This window comes from Natrix helvetica (genome assembly GCF_964273705.1).
Source record: "Natrix helvetica genome assembly, chromosome: 1".
NCBI lineage: Eukaryota > Metazoa > Chordata > Lepidosauria > Squamata > Natricidae > Natrix > Natrix helvetica.
Genome location: NC_138548.1, coordinates 300,089,713 through 300,105,184, shown reverse-complemented (window position 1 = coordinate 300,105,184; position 15,472 = coordinate 300,089,713). Strand labels below are relative to the sequence as shown.

Genomic DNA, 15,472 nt, shown 5'->3' with positions numbered 1-15,472 from the left:
AGGAAAAAGAGAAGGCTTATTGCAAGCAAAGTTTCTATAAAACTTATATTCTGGGAGTGAAAAGCAACTCGCCAGATATCCTTAATCACTAACTTATCCACTTTTTTCAGGATATTAATCATCGCTTATTCCTGGTGGATTCAGGGCATGGTTTCTCTTTTCAAAAGCTTGCCAATCACTGGTAAAATCTGTTGGAGGCCCAATTTTAGTTTCACCAGTGAGAAATCCTCTCTCAAAATGACTCTCAAGGACCATGGGCTACATTTCTTCCGCAGTGCTGTGGATACAGTCCTGCCGGGGCCGATGCTGAAAAGGGCCTTGGTGCTGGAACCAGGTGGGTGCCCCAGACTTTTGCTACATGGCCGTCCTTTTGAACTGAGGAGAAATCTCTACCTGGTTGGCTTTGGAAAGGCTGTTCTGGGCATGGCAGCAGTGGCTGAGGACGTCCTCGGAGGCTACCTCACTCAGGGAATAATCAGTGTTCCTCGAGGCATCCAAGAAACTCTGCGACATGCAGGAATGAGGTAAGGAAGACGGCCATATTTTATGGAGATGACATACAAAATCTGTCTTGGAAGCCAGCTTCACGAATCCTATCTTGAGTCCTTCTTGGCTTGGTGTATCTTAAATCTCAGTTGTGATCTGCTTTCCTACTTCAAGTACTAGCTACTTGGACAGGTTTATGGAGATACTTCCTATTTTTACTTACCCTGAGGGGGGAAAAAAAGAAGCCTCATGTTTTGAGTTGCTCCTTAGAATTTTAGGTGATCAATATTCTGTTGTTTTCCTTTCATTATCACATTAATTATCCTGGCTGGCTATCTGTTTAAGAAGTTTTGAATATCATGGGTTTCAGCAGTACAAAGCTCAGCTAATAAATGACTCTTTTTTGCCAAAAAAAAAAAAAATGCTGCAGGGAAATGTTGCTGAAGCCGCACAGCCGAATCCAAGTCCTGGAAGGAGCGAGAAACAACCTTCCTGATAAAGAAGCTTTGGAGGCGGCCAGGGCCATCTTAGAATTAGCCAAGAGTCTCACAGCAGATGACCTTCTCCTGGTACTGATTTCAGGTGAGGCTTAAGAGCCCAAAAGGGCAGAGAGGCTTTTGTCACCTCCAGATGCTTTTGAAATTCCCATTTTCTAACCTTGTTATATTTTTGCATGTTCTGCAAGTGAGGTTGGCAACTAGATAGAGTTGTCTGCTGTGACAAAGAAGAAAAGCAGATGGCATGGGGAGGTGACTCGGGGTGGTTTTCAATATGACTTTACCCTGGGTGATGCTGACTGGCCCTTGAAGCACTCTTGTTCTTTCTTGTGTCAGTGGGCTTTGGAAATCATATTCTTGCTGGCCCTGGTAGCCGCCTCCATAACCTGCCCTTAGCTTTTGCTGCTGTTCCACCACAGGGAAAGTGGGATCTTCTGCAATGGAAGGAAATCTAATACTAATAGTTTTGCATAAATGGTGTTTTTTTTTGTAGCTTGCTAAAATAAATGTGGTAATTTCATATGAGTCAGTTGTATATAGTTTCCATGATTCACACAGAGGCGTTCTGTGTCTGCCTGATGCATATTTTTTTCTCTTTCTCCATCTAATTCAGCTTTACTGAAAAATAAGATGTATGTATGCTCTGGCTCTTAATTTGCAACTAATCTCTAAAACAGATTCTGTTGTTCTATTGAGCTTTCCAGTCCAATGCAACCTCTAGTTTTTCTTGCTTAGAAATTTCAACACTGCTAGGTTTTTTTTTGTCCAGGAGGTGGCAGTCCAGAATCAGAATATACCATGTAATATTGAAAAATACAGTAAGCTGAGAAGTAGCATGAACATAGAATATAGAATAACAGAGTTGGAAGGGACCTTGGAGGTCTTCAAGTCCAACCCCCTGCTTGAGCAGGAGACCCTAAACCATTTTAGACAAATGGTTGTCCGGTCTCTTCTTGAAAACTTCCACTGTTGGAACACGCACAGCTTCTGAAGGCAAGCTGTTTCACTGACTAATTGTTCTCATTTAAGGAAATTTCTCCTTAATACTAGGTTGCATCTCTCTTTAATAATCTTTTACCCATTACTCCTTGTCCCATCCCCAGGTGCTTTAGAGAATAGGTTGACCCTGTTGTCCATGGAAGAGTCAAGTGTGCCAAAGAGTTGACAAATTTGTTTGGTCTGAAGGGCTAGGAAGAACTGAATAGGACATTCTAAGTAGTCATGTGTTAGAGGTATACATCATAGCATTCATTTCATCTTGATGCTCTTGGTATCAGTTATGTTGGTGCTATTATTGCACAGATTGCTCTTTCCACTATTTTCTTAACTGTCAACTACCGTATCTTTTGGAGTATAAGATGCTCCAAAGTATAAGACACACCTAGCTTTTGGGGAGGAAAACAAGAAAAAAAAATCTGTCTCTGTCTCCAAGCAATTTGTCTCCTTGTAGCAAACAGCAAACAGCCTGTTTCAGTTTCAGTTTAAAGCCTGATTAGCACAAGGGGGGGGGGGGGAAATCTGCATCTGCCTCCCAGTAATTTGCTTCTTTGCAGCAAACAGTGTGTTTCAATTTCAGCATAGCCTGATTAGCACAAGCAGCTGATTGTCGGTTGGATCGGCCTCCTGATGATCAGCTGTTTCTGGCTGCAGGGATTGCCATAGCCTATTGCCGCCTCCGCGCAACCCGTTTTTAGCCTCCACGCCCAGTTTTTGGCCTCTGCGCTCCCCATTTTCCGTCTGTTCTGGGAGGCGGGGATCAGAATGGGCAGAAAATGGGGGCACAGCTGATGGTCGGGAGGCCAATCCAGCTGACAATCAGCTGTTTGTGCTAATCAAGCTGTGCTGAAGCTGAAACAGGCTGTTTGCTGCAAGGAGACAAATTTCTGGGAGGCAGAGGCCAAAGGGTGGGGGCCGATGGGTGGGCGGGACTACATTCGTGGGTAAGATGCACCCAAATTTCCACCCTCTTTTAAGGGGGAAAAGTGCATCTTATACTCCGAAAAATATAGTTTTTCTTTTTGTTCGAGGCATAAACAATCGTATGACTACATCAGTATGCCCTAAAGGCAGTCTAGGAAACCCAAATATTTGCAGAATCTCTCTTTAAAAGAAGAAAAAACTTTACTTGTAAATATATTTGAATTGTAAGCAGCCCAGAGTCATTGACTGAGATGGGCAGCTGTAGAAATTGAATGAATGAATGAATAAACAAATACATAAAACATCTTTAATAAATTTAAGAAACTCTTGAGCAGCCTACATGAAAATGTTATGGGGAGTTCTTAAACAGGAACTTAATTCCCTTTATTAGCTTGAAACAGAATATTCATTGAATTATATGAAACAAAGATACTGAGCCAGCTAGTAATTGCACAGTATGATAGGGTAAATATATATACATAATTATTTTGAGTAAGTGAAGCAATTTTAAAATGTTAGTTTCAGTTGTGTAATGCTAAGCCAAACATAAGTAAAGAAAAATTAAGATCTTATTCATAATATAGCTCTTCTGAAGATTACCCATGATCAAGCTGCTTTTATCTAAGAAGTAACAGATACCACCAATGTTCCCTCTAATTTTTTTTCAGTGTGAGCAGAAAAGTGTAGTATTTGAGCGGCACATTTTCATGCCTGAGCACCTGATTTTTTTCACAGATGTCACCTAAGACAACAACAAAATCAGTATTATTTGAAACTCAAAGTTATGTTTATTCAAAGTACCTGCTTAATTAAAAGTATTATATAATATCAGTATCACTTAACAATGCTCCTGCTTAGCAACCAAAATGTTGGCTCAGAAACTCTGCCATTTGAAGTGCGCAAGTCTTAAAGCTGTCAAGTTACAAGACCTTTGCACCCCTAACCCATTAGAAAAAAAAACTCCAGGGGTGTTCAAACTTGACAGCTTTTAAGACTTGTGGACTACAACTCCCAGAATTCCTCCTCTAGTCATGTTGCTCTTTCGCCTCGGCGCCGCTCTGGCTACCTCCGTCCAGACCTGGCAGCTGTGGCGACGTCATCAGCTTGGATCTGCTCCATCTTCGGTTTTTTCACCGGGGCCAGGGCCGCTGCTGAAGATGCCGACGAGCCCCCGCCGCCACCAGAATAACTGCTGCCGCCTCCTCCACCAACAGCACCACCGCATTTGCTGCCTGGCGCTGCAGCTGCGGTGAAGCCGCTAAAGCTCCCGCCGGCACGCCCGCCTGTGGCAGCAGTGGCAGTGCCTCCCCCTCCGCTCGGAGCACCTGAGCTAGGCCCCACGTTATCCCTGCCGCCTCCTCCTCCGCCACTGTGCGTTTGAGGAGCCATGAAGCCTTATTTTTCCTGCTCCCGCCCCCTCCGCCCCCTTCCTACTGGCTCCGCGATGGCGGCACCATCAGGTTCCTCCTCGCCACTTCACCTTTGCCAGGGCTCCGGCAATCCAGCAGTGCTGTTGGAGGAGGAGGCAGCAGCAGTTATTCCGGTGGCGACGGGGGCTTTGGCGACTTCACCTCAAACTATGCAAACTACCGTCAGTTGCCCCGTGCTCATCAAAGCAAGTCTGTGGAGGTCTGTTATTTGGAAGAAGAATTGAATAAAGAATTGAAGCATTTCATTAAAAATGAATGGTTAAAAGTTTCTAAGAGTAGTATGTTTCTTCTGATTTTAATATGACATTAATTTAATAAAAGCACTTTTAACATATGCTAAACACACCAAATAATATTTTAAAATGCTTGGATGTCAGTCACCTGTAGCATGTATAAAAAGGATGAAGGAACACTTATGTGTTCTTTTATGTGACTTGATCCACATTACCCAGTTAATGGTTTTATACTCATAAACGTATTAGTGTGGTACTACAAACTTTAATACAATTTAAAGATGTGAATGTACTTTTAATTATTGACCACTACCACCATCACACAAATTGGAAATACCATATTTTTTGGACTATAAGACACACTTTCTATAAGACACACCTAAATTTACAGGAGGAAAACAAGAAAAAAATAGCTTTTAGTCTCCCTGTGTCGTGTTTTCGCCCTCCTGGGCTCCCAGAAGCACTCTGCAGTGCTTTGCATGGCCCGTTTTAGCAAAAAACAGGCCCACTGTGGGCCTCCCAAGCCCTCTGTGCATCCTGTTTTCACCCTCCCAGATCCACAGAAGCACTCCATGTCAGGTTTCTGAAAAATGCCCTAATTAACTTCTGAGCCTTGAGTTGACACAGCCAGTTTTCACCAAAAATGGGCCTGTTTTTGCAAAAAAAAACCTGGCTTGTTTTTGCCAAAAACTAGTCTTCATCGTGCTTCTGGGGGGCCTGGGTGGGCAAAAATGGGACACATGGAGGGCTTGGGAACCCAAAAATGGGTCTGTTTTTGATGAAAACGGGACATGCTGAGCACTGCTGAGCGCTTTTGGGGGCCGGGAAGAGTGAAAACACGATGCATGGAGGGTTTGGGAGGCCAAAAACACCTGTATTTGGTCTATAAGACACACTTAAATTATGGGGGAACGTGCGTTTTATACTCTGAAAAATACGGTAATCTCTGTACGAAGATTATCCTTCAATGGTGGAATGATGGTATGGTCCCAGGTTTATAATTTGGAGATTACCGATATGTATTTTCTTTCTGTTTATGAATGGGATCTCTCTTGATGTAATGGAAAGATGGGTCAATATTAATTAGTGTTGTCAAGATGCAAAGATGAATTTAAATATTGGTTTGATATGTTCTGTGATTTATTTTTTCCCCCTTTTTATCTCTATATGTTTTTTTTTTAATTTCACCCATTTTGTCTCTTTTTTGCATATTAAAGAATGTTAAAACATGCATGGATTATTGGGCGTATCAAGCTACAGTGTGTGTCACTGTAGGACACAAAAGCCTACGATCCTGGCGTCATTTCCAGAAGCATTGCTATTTACTCGGTTGTAAGATAACCGTCATGCAAAACTGATTCATGGTATGGACATGGTTGGATCAGGGATGAAGCTGAGACAAAAGAAGTCTGGAGCAGGGGTCAGCTTGCTTGTGTTTCACTCACAATGCCTTTCCGCTTAAATTGGCACAATTCTGCAAGCTTGGGTAGCATGTTCTTTATTCAGGGGCAATATCGGCTATGTGGGAACTTTCAGGCAGATCTTTTAAAAATACATTCACGCTTACTCCTCACTTATCCTCCACCACTGGCCACAATCAATCCTTTTTTAGGTCTTGCATTTTAGATGTGTTACATTTACATTTTTAAAACGTAAAAACATAGGCTGCGGGAAGAAGGAATTCCAGATCAGGGAGGCAGAAATTAATCAGCATGGCTACTGATTTTATTTTTATATGTATATGCACACTGTGCTTCTGACCTTTAATGCATATGCATCACACGGGGCACCTTAAAACACTTGAAATAAGTGCAAGATTTAAATTTTGGCACCATTTGGAAAAGCGTACAAAGACATCTAATAGGAATAATCATGTCTTCTAAAACTGAACTGGATATTGAATGCCTTCCTAAAATAGAAAGGCTTTGCCTATTTGCAAAACATTATCCAATAGGGCGACGTCTAGACTCCCAAGAAGATGATTCCAGGCTTTGAAAGCTACCGTATTTTTTGGAATATAAGATATAACTTTTCCCCTCAAAAAAGAGGCTGAAGATCTGGGTGCATCTTATACACTGAATACAGTATTTTGTGCCTCCCGAAACTCTGCCCCCTTCACCAAAATGGTGGTGTATAGCCTTTATGAGGCTTCCAAAGTGCTGGGGCTGGGGAGGGCAGAAACTTTTGCCCCCCCCCCCCGCCCCCAGGAGCACTCTATAAGCCTCCTAAAGGCTATGCATGCCCTTTTTTTGGACCAAAAAACGGGCCAGTTTTCATGAAAAATGGGCTGTTTTTTGCTTATTTTTGCCCCCCCCAGAAGCACTCTACAAGCCTCCTAAAGGCTATTCATGCTCTTTCTTTGAAAAAAAAATCCAGCCCGTTTTCGCAAAAAAACAGGCTGTTTTGGGGAGGTCTGCAGAGTGCAAACACTTTTTTTAAAAAAAATTGCCTCTTCAAAATCTTGATGTGTCTTATACTCCGGTGCATCTTATACTCCAAAAGATACGGTATTAAGAAGGCAGTACCTGAGGTATCTTGGACCCTAAGCCTGTAATGATTTTCAAAATTACTCTCAGTGCTTTGAATTGTGCCCCAAAATAAATAGGTAATTGTTTGCAATTGTTATAGGACTGGGGTATATAGTGCCTTCAGACATCTAACCCATTTGCCTCACCTATTGGTATTACTAGAACCCAATTTAGAACCCACACAATCCCTAGCAGTAGAGAAAAAAGAGAAGTGGAGCTACATGCCACTGAGAGGTCCTGCAGAATGACAGGGACACCATCCCCCTGTCTTGATTTCACGGTGGATTATTTACCAAGGCAACCAAAGTTTTTTCCAGCCTCATTCCCAGTTCTCAAGCTAAAATGAGTCTAAGCAACTTGTTTCATCCAGGAACTCCTGAATCTTAGGTGCCATTCTATGGTTAACCACCTTGTTCAAGAATAGCAAATTGGAAAATTATCTAACAGGATAGGGAACTAGAAAGGACCTTTTTAATTAGATGTTTCATACTAGCGCCCCCCCCCCCCAAGGCTGGATGTTCAATGAAGGATTGGTCATCTAGCTGACTGGAACTTCCTTGGTTTCCTCAGATAGAGAAGACAAGGGTCAAGGGTACGTATAGTTTGTCTTAATCTACTAAAGAAGTTGTTAATAACCTGCTGTATGAATAGAACCTCATCTGTCACATCAAAACACAAGGAGACATAGCGGGATCTGATTCTGACATATGAATGAGAGTAATTATTCTTGAATCTAGGGTGGAGACATTTCCTACAATTTGAGTAAAGATCTGCTGGCAATGAGATAGAAGATAGATGAACTTAATGAGATAAATACAAAGAGAATCTACCATCCCAGGAAGAGTGATCAGTATGATACTGCTGTTTGAAGGAAAGTCTACTCATATTTATACAGGCAATTCTTTGAAAAGACATCCTTATCATATGCCACTGCCTGCTGTCCTTAGGTTTTTGGAAGCCACTGCTCTCATATGAGAAGAATTCCCTTTCTGGTTAATGTTGCCATGAGTACATTTCTAACAGTTGGTTAAAAATCCCTATATAATGTTTTTTCAGGGGTATTATTTTGCAAGATATTGTGCCTCAAACTTCAGCCTATTTTGTATTTCATGGCAGCTTTTGAACTGACATTGACATAGAGTTGACCTTGAGGCTACTTTCTTGGTCTATTTCCATGGACTTTCTGTTAGTTGTGATTGTGCACCCATTGCTCAGGTGGTCTGTCTGGTGCTTAAGATACTGCTTTTTAATGGATTGTCTCCCTCTAATCCATCCATCCCTGACACCCAGCTGAAATGTTCAGTTGCAGTTCATTTCCCTTCTCTATTTTTCTTAAACTGGCCTTGTATTTAGAGTTCTTTTTATGCAGAAATAACAAGCACTGTAAGATGTATTATCATCTGTACATGTGATTCCACCCTGTGCATCTATGGCATTCTTTACATAAGTACACCTGAATGGATTTCAGGATGAAACTTTCAATTCACTGGATTATTGGGTGTCTAATTTTGAGAGCTGTGTGTTCTGAAAATAATTCTTAAGAAGTGTGTTGGATTTTGTGTGAGCTCAATCCTTCTCAGCTATTCGTTCACCTTTCTTTATATGAAAAAAAATGCCACTGTTTGAAGAGACACGTTAACTTAAATCTGTAGATTCCTTAAACCATAACCATCTTTTTTTCAGGCGGGGAGCTTTAATCGCTAGCAGAGATAGGTTGCAATCATGTGAGTTCAGAGGCATTTCTCAATATTGTAGATTTGGGGTGGGGAGGAGTGTTTAGGAAGTGAATGATCCCTATTATATCTCATGGTCACGTCCAGCCTAAGAATGAGATAAAACAATACAGCCAACATTCAGTTATTTAGTTGCTCACATCATATAGACAGAATCTTGCCAGACTAAACCTATACTACTCTCACCCTAACTAGATTCTAGGGAGTGGCTATCCTAGCTTTCTTCTTGATCCACCTTCGGGTTGTGGTGCCTCTTGTCTTGCTCCCCTCCTTGGAATATTCTTTCTTCTTTCTGAGATAGTGCCCCTTCACTGCAGTCCAACCCCCTTCATAAACACAATCCATCATACACAATGATATGTAGTTAACCTTCCTGCGCTGCCATTGCTGTCACATCATCATCATCGTTTCCAGATTTTCTATCTTGTACTTGCAAAGATGAATTTTGTAGGATATTAACACAGCCCACCTGTAGTTTTCTTGGCAAGGTATTTCAGAAGAGGTTTGTCCTTTACTTCTTCCTGGGGCTGGGAGTGACTGCCCAAGGTCACCTGGATGTCTTAATGCCTTAAGGCAGGATTAGAACTCAAGGTCTCTGGTTTTTAGTCTGATGCCTTAACCACTGCACCAAATTGGCTCGCATTAATAGACATGTGAGGAAAGCTACCTTACCCTTTTAGAAGGAGTTTATATATGAATCTCTGTTTTAATCACTTGATAGGAAAGTAACCCCGGTTGTCATTCTGTAAAATAATCACTGAAAAGCAGGAGGAGAAAATTTGCAAAGGATGGAAAGAGGAAAATACTGCCTTGATAGGCCCTTCTTTGGGTGTGTGTGTGTGTGTGTGTGTCTGTTGTCTTCTGATAGAGGCTAACTTTGGCAAGAAAGGAGCCTTAGCACTTAGACTTATATACCGCTTCATGGTTTACAACCCAAGTTTACAGCCCTCTCTAAGCAGTTTACAGAGTCAGCCTATTTCCCCCAACAATCTGGGTCCTCATTTTACCCACCTCGGAAGGATGGAAGGCTGAGTCAACCTTGAGTCTGGTGAGATTCCATCTGCCAAACTGCTGGCAGCCGGTCATCAGCAGAAGTAGCCTGCAGTACTGCACTGTAACCACTGCGCCACTGTGGCTCATGTTGCCTAAAAGCATACTTTTCTGCCTTTTAGGAGGTGGATCTGCCCTTTTGCCTGCGCCTATCCCTCCTGCCACCCTCGAAGACAAGGCCACCATCACCAGGTTACTTGCTTCAAAAGGAGCCACCATTCAAGAGCTGAATACCGTTCGAAAGGCTCTCTCTTTGTCAAAAGGTGGGGGGCTGGCCCGGGTGGCTCATCCTGCACAGGTAAGGCCATTGAAAGCTGTCTTGGCCCAATTACTCTTTTTTTTTTTAAAGCCAGTTGTAGATGCTAGACCTGTGATGGTAAACCTAAGGCAACAGGTGCCCGAAGTGGCACATTGAGCCATATCGCCTGGCACGTGCAGCATTGTCCATTCCTCTTCCGGGTTTCTGGCGCATATGTGCACGCAATGATCAGCTGGCCGTGTGTGCAGCAGTGCCGGAAGCTAGAAGAGCTGGTATTCTATCTTCTGGTGTGAGCATGTGTGCCCCCCAGCTGATCGCCGTGCACGCATCCGCACCGGAAACCAGAAGTTCATTTTCCAGCGTGTGCATGCCCCCTGGGCAGCTCCTCTTCTGGGTTGCGGCCCCGAGGAGCATTCATGCTCCCTTTTTGGCACTCGGTGCTGAAAAGGTTCACCATCACTGCTCTAAACTGTGGTTGAGAGATGGATAGTTTGGTGCCAAAGGTCAGGATAATTTTAATCCTCATCAATATCAGGGACATTATATTATTATTATTATTATTATTATTATTATTATTATTATTATTATTATTATTATTATTATTATTATTATTATTATTATTATTATTGCCTCATTATTGTTATATCATTAGCTCTGATGCTTAAACATTTGGAGAAAACATTTGGAATGTAGGGAAGTGGTTGTGATTGGTTCTAAACATATTTTTAGTATTCTTGAAGAAATCTTTTAGCTCTAGCTCTAACCAGTGATAGTTAACCTTTTTGGCACTGAGTGCCGAAACTGGAGCGCGCCAGAGCACCGAAACCCAGAAGAGCAGCTGGCGACAGTGTGCCCGCCCGCAAAGAGGGCTCTGCATGCCACCTGTGGCATGTGTGAGCTAGGCTGAGCTAGAGAATGTGCATACAGAACAATGCAGTAAATGCAAATTCATGCCCCCAGAGTGAAATATGCAATAACAGTGGTTTGTTTGTAAAAATCATTGCAACACAGGCTAATTTGCTACAAATCTGGAAGACCCTTTTCATCTAAAGCCCTTCCAGAAGTCCTTGCATACTTTTATTTCCTTTGCATGATCATAAGGGCTCAGGGTTGTTGTTTTTTTAATTAAATGTGATCAATTCTACTCTTTGAGTGAATAGAATATTTGAGCAGTGGGCCTAAAGTTCTGTGCTAAAACTGCCAAAGCATGCCATCGAAAAGTCTGATTGTTCAGCTGTAATGAAGACTATGAATCAGCGTAAGTAAAAACAGTGCCTTGTTGCTTATTTTTTCTTTTACACAATTTGTAAATAATTTGGGTTGAGGGATTTGACTTGTAAAAAACCTTTTCTGTTTTGCAGATATTGCATGTTCATTTAACAATTAAGAACTTAATTGTCAAATGTACAGGCAGCCTTTGACTTACAACTAATTGTTTAACATGTTTGAAGTTACAATGGTGCTGGGGAAAAAAAAAGGCCTGGTCCTCACATTTATGCCCACTTACAACTGTTACATCACCACCATGGTCACATGTCCACATGCTCATGATTTGTAACTTATTTTGCCAGTTTCCAGCAAAAATCTGCCGATTGGGAAGATTGTGGATTCGCTTAATGACTAGAGTGATTCACTTAACAACTCTTGTAAAAAATAATCATAAAATTAAATTCAACAAGCGCAACAATGTATGACAGAAATTCTGGTCCCGATTGTGGTCATAAGTCTAGTACTGCCTGTATAAGCTATGAAATGTGACCCTATTTTTCATAAAAGCGAAAGACAATAAATAATTTTGTCAGAGCAGTAGGGAAGAAATTGAAGAATGATTCATACTTTATATGTCAAACACAGTTCTGTCTATTTAGTAATACATTGAGGCTGTTCTTTTTTAGAGCAGGAATCATACAGTATATAAAGACATCGATTAGCTACATCAGTTTTTCAGCAGGCAGGAAATGTGAAGGAGGCTCTCTTTCCTTTCCATTTCACTTATGTAGGATTTCTCCAAATCCCTTTCAGTGCAGATTCAAATATATATATATATGTTATTTCGTGTACGATTCCAAGTAGTTAATCAACTAAAGCCTCTTACAGCATTAATGTAATTATTTTATTTTAGTCTATCAATCTTATGATAAAATTGGCGTAGGTTTATAACTGAGCTTCTAAAATGCCTCCAATTGCAATCTATTGTTTCCAGACAGGATTTGTGGTAGGGTGAGCTTTTTTTTGGGGGGGGGGGTTGCCTTCAAGTTAGTTTTTGTCAGGTTAAACCCAAGAATAATGAAGAGCAATTCAGCCAGAGTTCAGTTCTTTATTTGCCTACACACACAGTCATTGTTAAACAATGGAATTATTGGGATAATATTTCAAAGGATAGATGGAAAGATGAGATCTGGTTTCTGAAAAGTATCTGATAAAAATCCATTCTGTAACAATCCAAAGTATAGAAATGTTGTTTTATAAGGAATGGTAGAATGTCATTTGTTGTATAAGTCATACCCGAAAGCAATTTATTTTAAGTATTATCAGCATATTAAAATTCACATATATATTTTTTTCAAAAAATTCAGGGTAGGCATAGTTTAAAATAAGACCAAATTCCAATACAACATGAAAAATGTTTCACTATTGCTTATTTATTTCAGGTTTTGAGCCTCATCCTCTCTGATGTCATTGGAGACCCATTGGACATTATAGCAAGTGGCCCGACCGTTGCCAGTTCTCACAGCATGCAGGACTGCTTTCAGATACTGGCCAAATACAATGTATTGAATGCTTTGCCAAAGTCTGTGTTGACAGTCCTCTCTAGCTCTGTCACAAAGCACAGCACCCAGCAGGACTATTCCCACGTCTACAATGTTGTGATTGGATCCAACAGGCTAGCTTTGGAGGGAGCCAAATGCCAGGCAGAACAGTTGGGTTACCGGACTATTCTTTTGAGTGATGCTGTGGGTGGGGAGGTCAGCACTGTTGCCCATTTCTATAGCCTATTGATTCAGTTTGTGTGCTTGAGCATTCTAAAAGATGCTGGAAATAGACCTTTAAGAGACTCTGTGAAAGAGATGCTTACGGTCGTTGCAGAACAGCTGGAGATTCCAGTCTCGAGCTTGATAGACCATCTAACAACAATGAAAGAAACTCATGCAGAAAACCCCATATGTCTTCTGGCAGGTGGAGAAACCACCGTGCAGGTTCAGGGAAGTGGGAAGGGTGGAAGGAACCAGGAACTGGCTCTGCGAGTGGCCTTGGAACTGCACAGAGCTAAATCCACTATGGAGGGAAGCTGTCTTAATAAATACGAAGTCATGTTTTTGAGTGGTGGAACTGATGGACAAGATGGGCCAACAGAGGCTGCTGGGGCCTTCTGCAGCCAGGATCTGGTGGAGGAGGCCGAGCAGAAAGGCTTTGACGTGGGAAGCACATTGAGCAATAATGATTCATACACATTTTTCACCAAGTTCCAAAATGGACACCACCTTTTGATGACAGGCCTGACAGGCACAAATGTCATGGACATTCATACTGTTTTAATCAGAACCCGAAGAACTTAGTGATGTCACAGACACTGAGTTGTTTTGATTATGAAGGAATCTGTGGTCAACCCAAGTGGAATGTCTCTGTACAGGCTGTTAATAACAAGGACCTAATGGACGGATATTGATAAACAAGTGAGGGACACTTTGTTGTTCTAATTAGATCATGGAAACAGCTGCTTGAAACTTTTAAATCACAATTAGATTTTTATAGCAACTTTATTCAGTAGTATGAAGAATTCTTCTGGTCATTCTGAATGGGGCAGGCCGAAAAAGAGGAGCTAACAAAACTCTATTTAGTCATGAGGATGGCATCCAGAGGGCACCTTAGTTTTGTAAATCTTTTTTCGTCTAAGGTTGGCTCACAGTATTTTATAACTCTAGCCTTCTCAGATATTAAACAGGAGTTTGTCTCGTATGGAGCTTGCTTTCCTCCCCCCAGCTTTCATGCATGCGATATTTTTTTCCAGCCATCTAGAAGTACACGGTGCATGTATGTAGATAGTGGGGAGGGTTTGCTTGTGTAGCCTTGTTCACCCACGCAAGCAGGAACCGAGATAGTGACCAAGGTACTTGGTCACTAAGATGCTTGCTCACTTGGGATTCTTCATGCATGCACGTGGGACAATTTCCTGCCATTCAGACTTGTAGATGTGTAGACAGAGCCACATGACATTGGGAGGAATGGCTTCATATGGAAGCAATACTGTACTAACGCTTTCCCCCGTGGATTTGCTGAAGCAGTTTCTGAAGCTAATACAGTGTCACTGAACCTTTTGTGTATCACTGCAAAATAAAGCCTTTTCTTCAAGAATTGTTTATTATCCCCTGCCGTGGGACATGCAGCCTAAATTCATATATGAAACAATTTCCCCACCATAACTGAAAAGTAATAACAGAAAAAGCTTCAGATCCGTGATCTCAGGTTCGCATTAGCTCTGTACTTATGGTTTCCCAACATGAAAAATCAGCTTGTCATTGTATGTTAACTCATCCTGGTGGAAACTGAGAGCTCCAAGTTTCCTTTGTTCAGCTGGAGAGTCCACATCAAATGAGGTTGGAACTGAGAATCAAATTTCCATCAAATCCAGGCAGGATATGCATGTTTTAACACCTGCTCCATTTCAGTATTACTACCTGTTATTGGAAGAAGAGTTTGAAAAATGGGCTAGATGTGCTGAAACTAATGTAACCTTGACCTTGCTCACAACTTTCATAATGGCTTTTTCTTGCTGATTGATAATTTCATGGGGGAATGCATTGTGCAGAATGGAAGCTGCGAGCATTTTATGTATCAGTTTACCATTGACTGGGAAACAATGGAGCCTCAGGTTTGTGACCTTTCTAACTATATCAAGCCCGAAGTCACTGTCGCTTTGATTAACTCCTCTAATCCCAGAGAACAAAGACAAGAAAGACCCACACAGGCAACTGTTGCCAAATTGCTGCATTGCACAATGCAGTCGATTATTGGAGTAACATCACCAAGTTCATCTGGTCACTTGGATAAGCTGAACAAAACATCAGTTTTTGATCATACGTGTAACGTAATTGACTTTCACGAAAGTCACCCATTGTGATTCATTTGAATATTTGCTGATTCCGTTCAGCAAAATGGCTGAATTAGAATACCAATGAGGCTTGTGCTACTTTAATGAGAATAGTAAATTGAATATTCCATAAATTAACTACAACTTAGTTTTTGTTACTACAATATTCTACCCTTACTTTGCAACAAACTAAAATGGTGTCCGTCTGGTACCCTCTTTTTTAACATACACACAGAGCGCAATCTTA

The 15,472-nt window shown here is 41.4% G+C and overlaps 1 protein-coding gene across 3 annotated transcripts in view; it reads left to right on the top strand.

Moving 5' to 3' along the window:
- Positions 1-14,093, top strand: part of GLYCTK (glycerate kinase) — a 29,401-nt gene extending 15,308 nt beyond the window's left edge. For all 3 annotated transcript variants that reach the window (XM_081949386.1, XM_081949387.1, XM_081949388.1), the window contains exons 2-5: positions 111-524; positions 917-1,068; positions 10,000-10,175; positions 12,788-14,093. In XM_081949386.1, coding sequence (XP_081805512.1) covers positions 148-524; positions 917-1,068; positions 10,000-10,175; positions 12,788-13,693 — 1,611 coding nt within the window. In that variant the 5' untranslated portion in view covers positions 111-147 and the 3' untranslated portion in view covers positions 13,694-14,093. The remainder of the gene's footprint in view (positions 1-110; positions 525-916; positions 1,069-9,999; positions 10,176-12,787) is intronic.
- Positions 14,094-15,472: the final 1,379 nt, after the last annotated feature.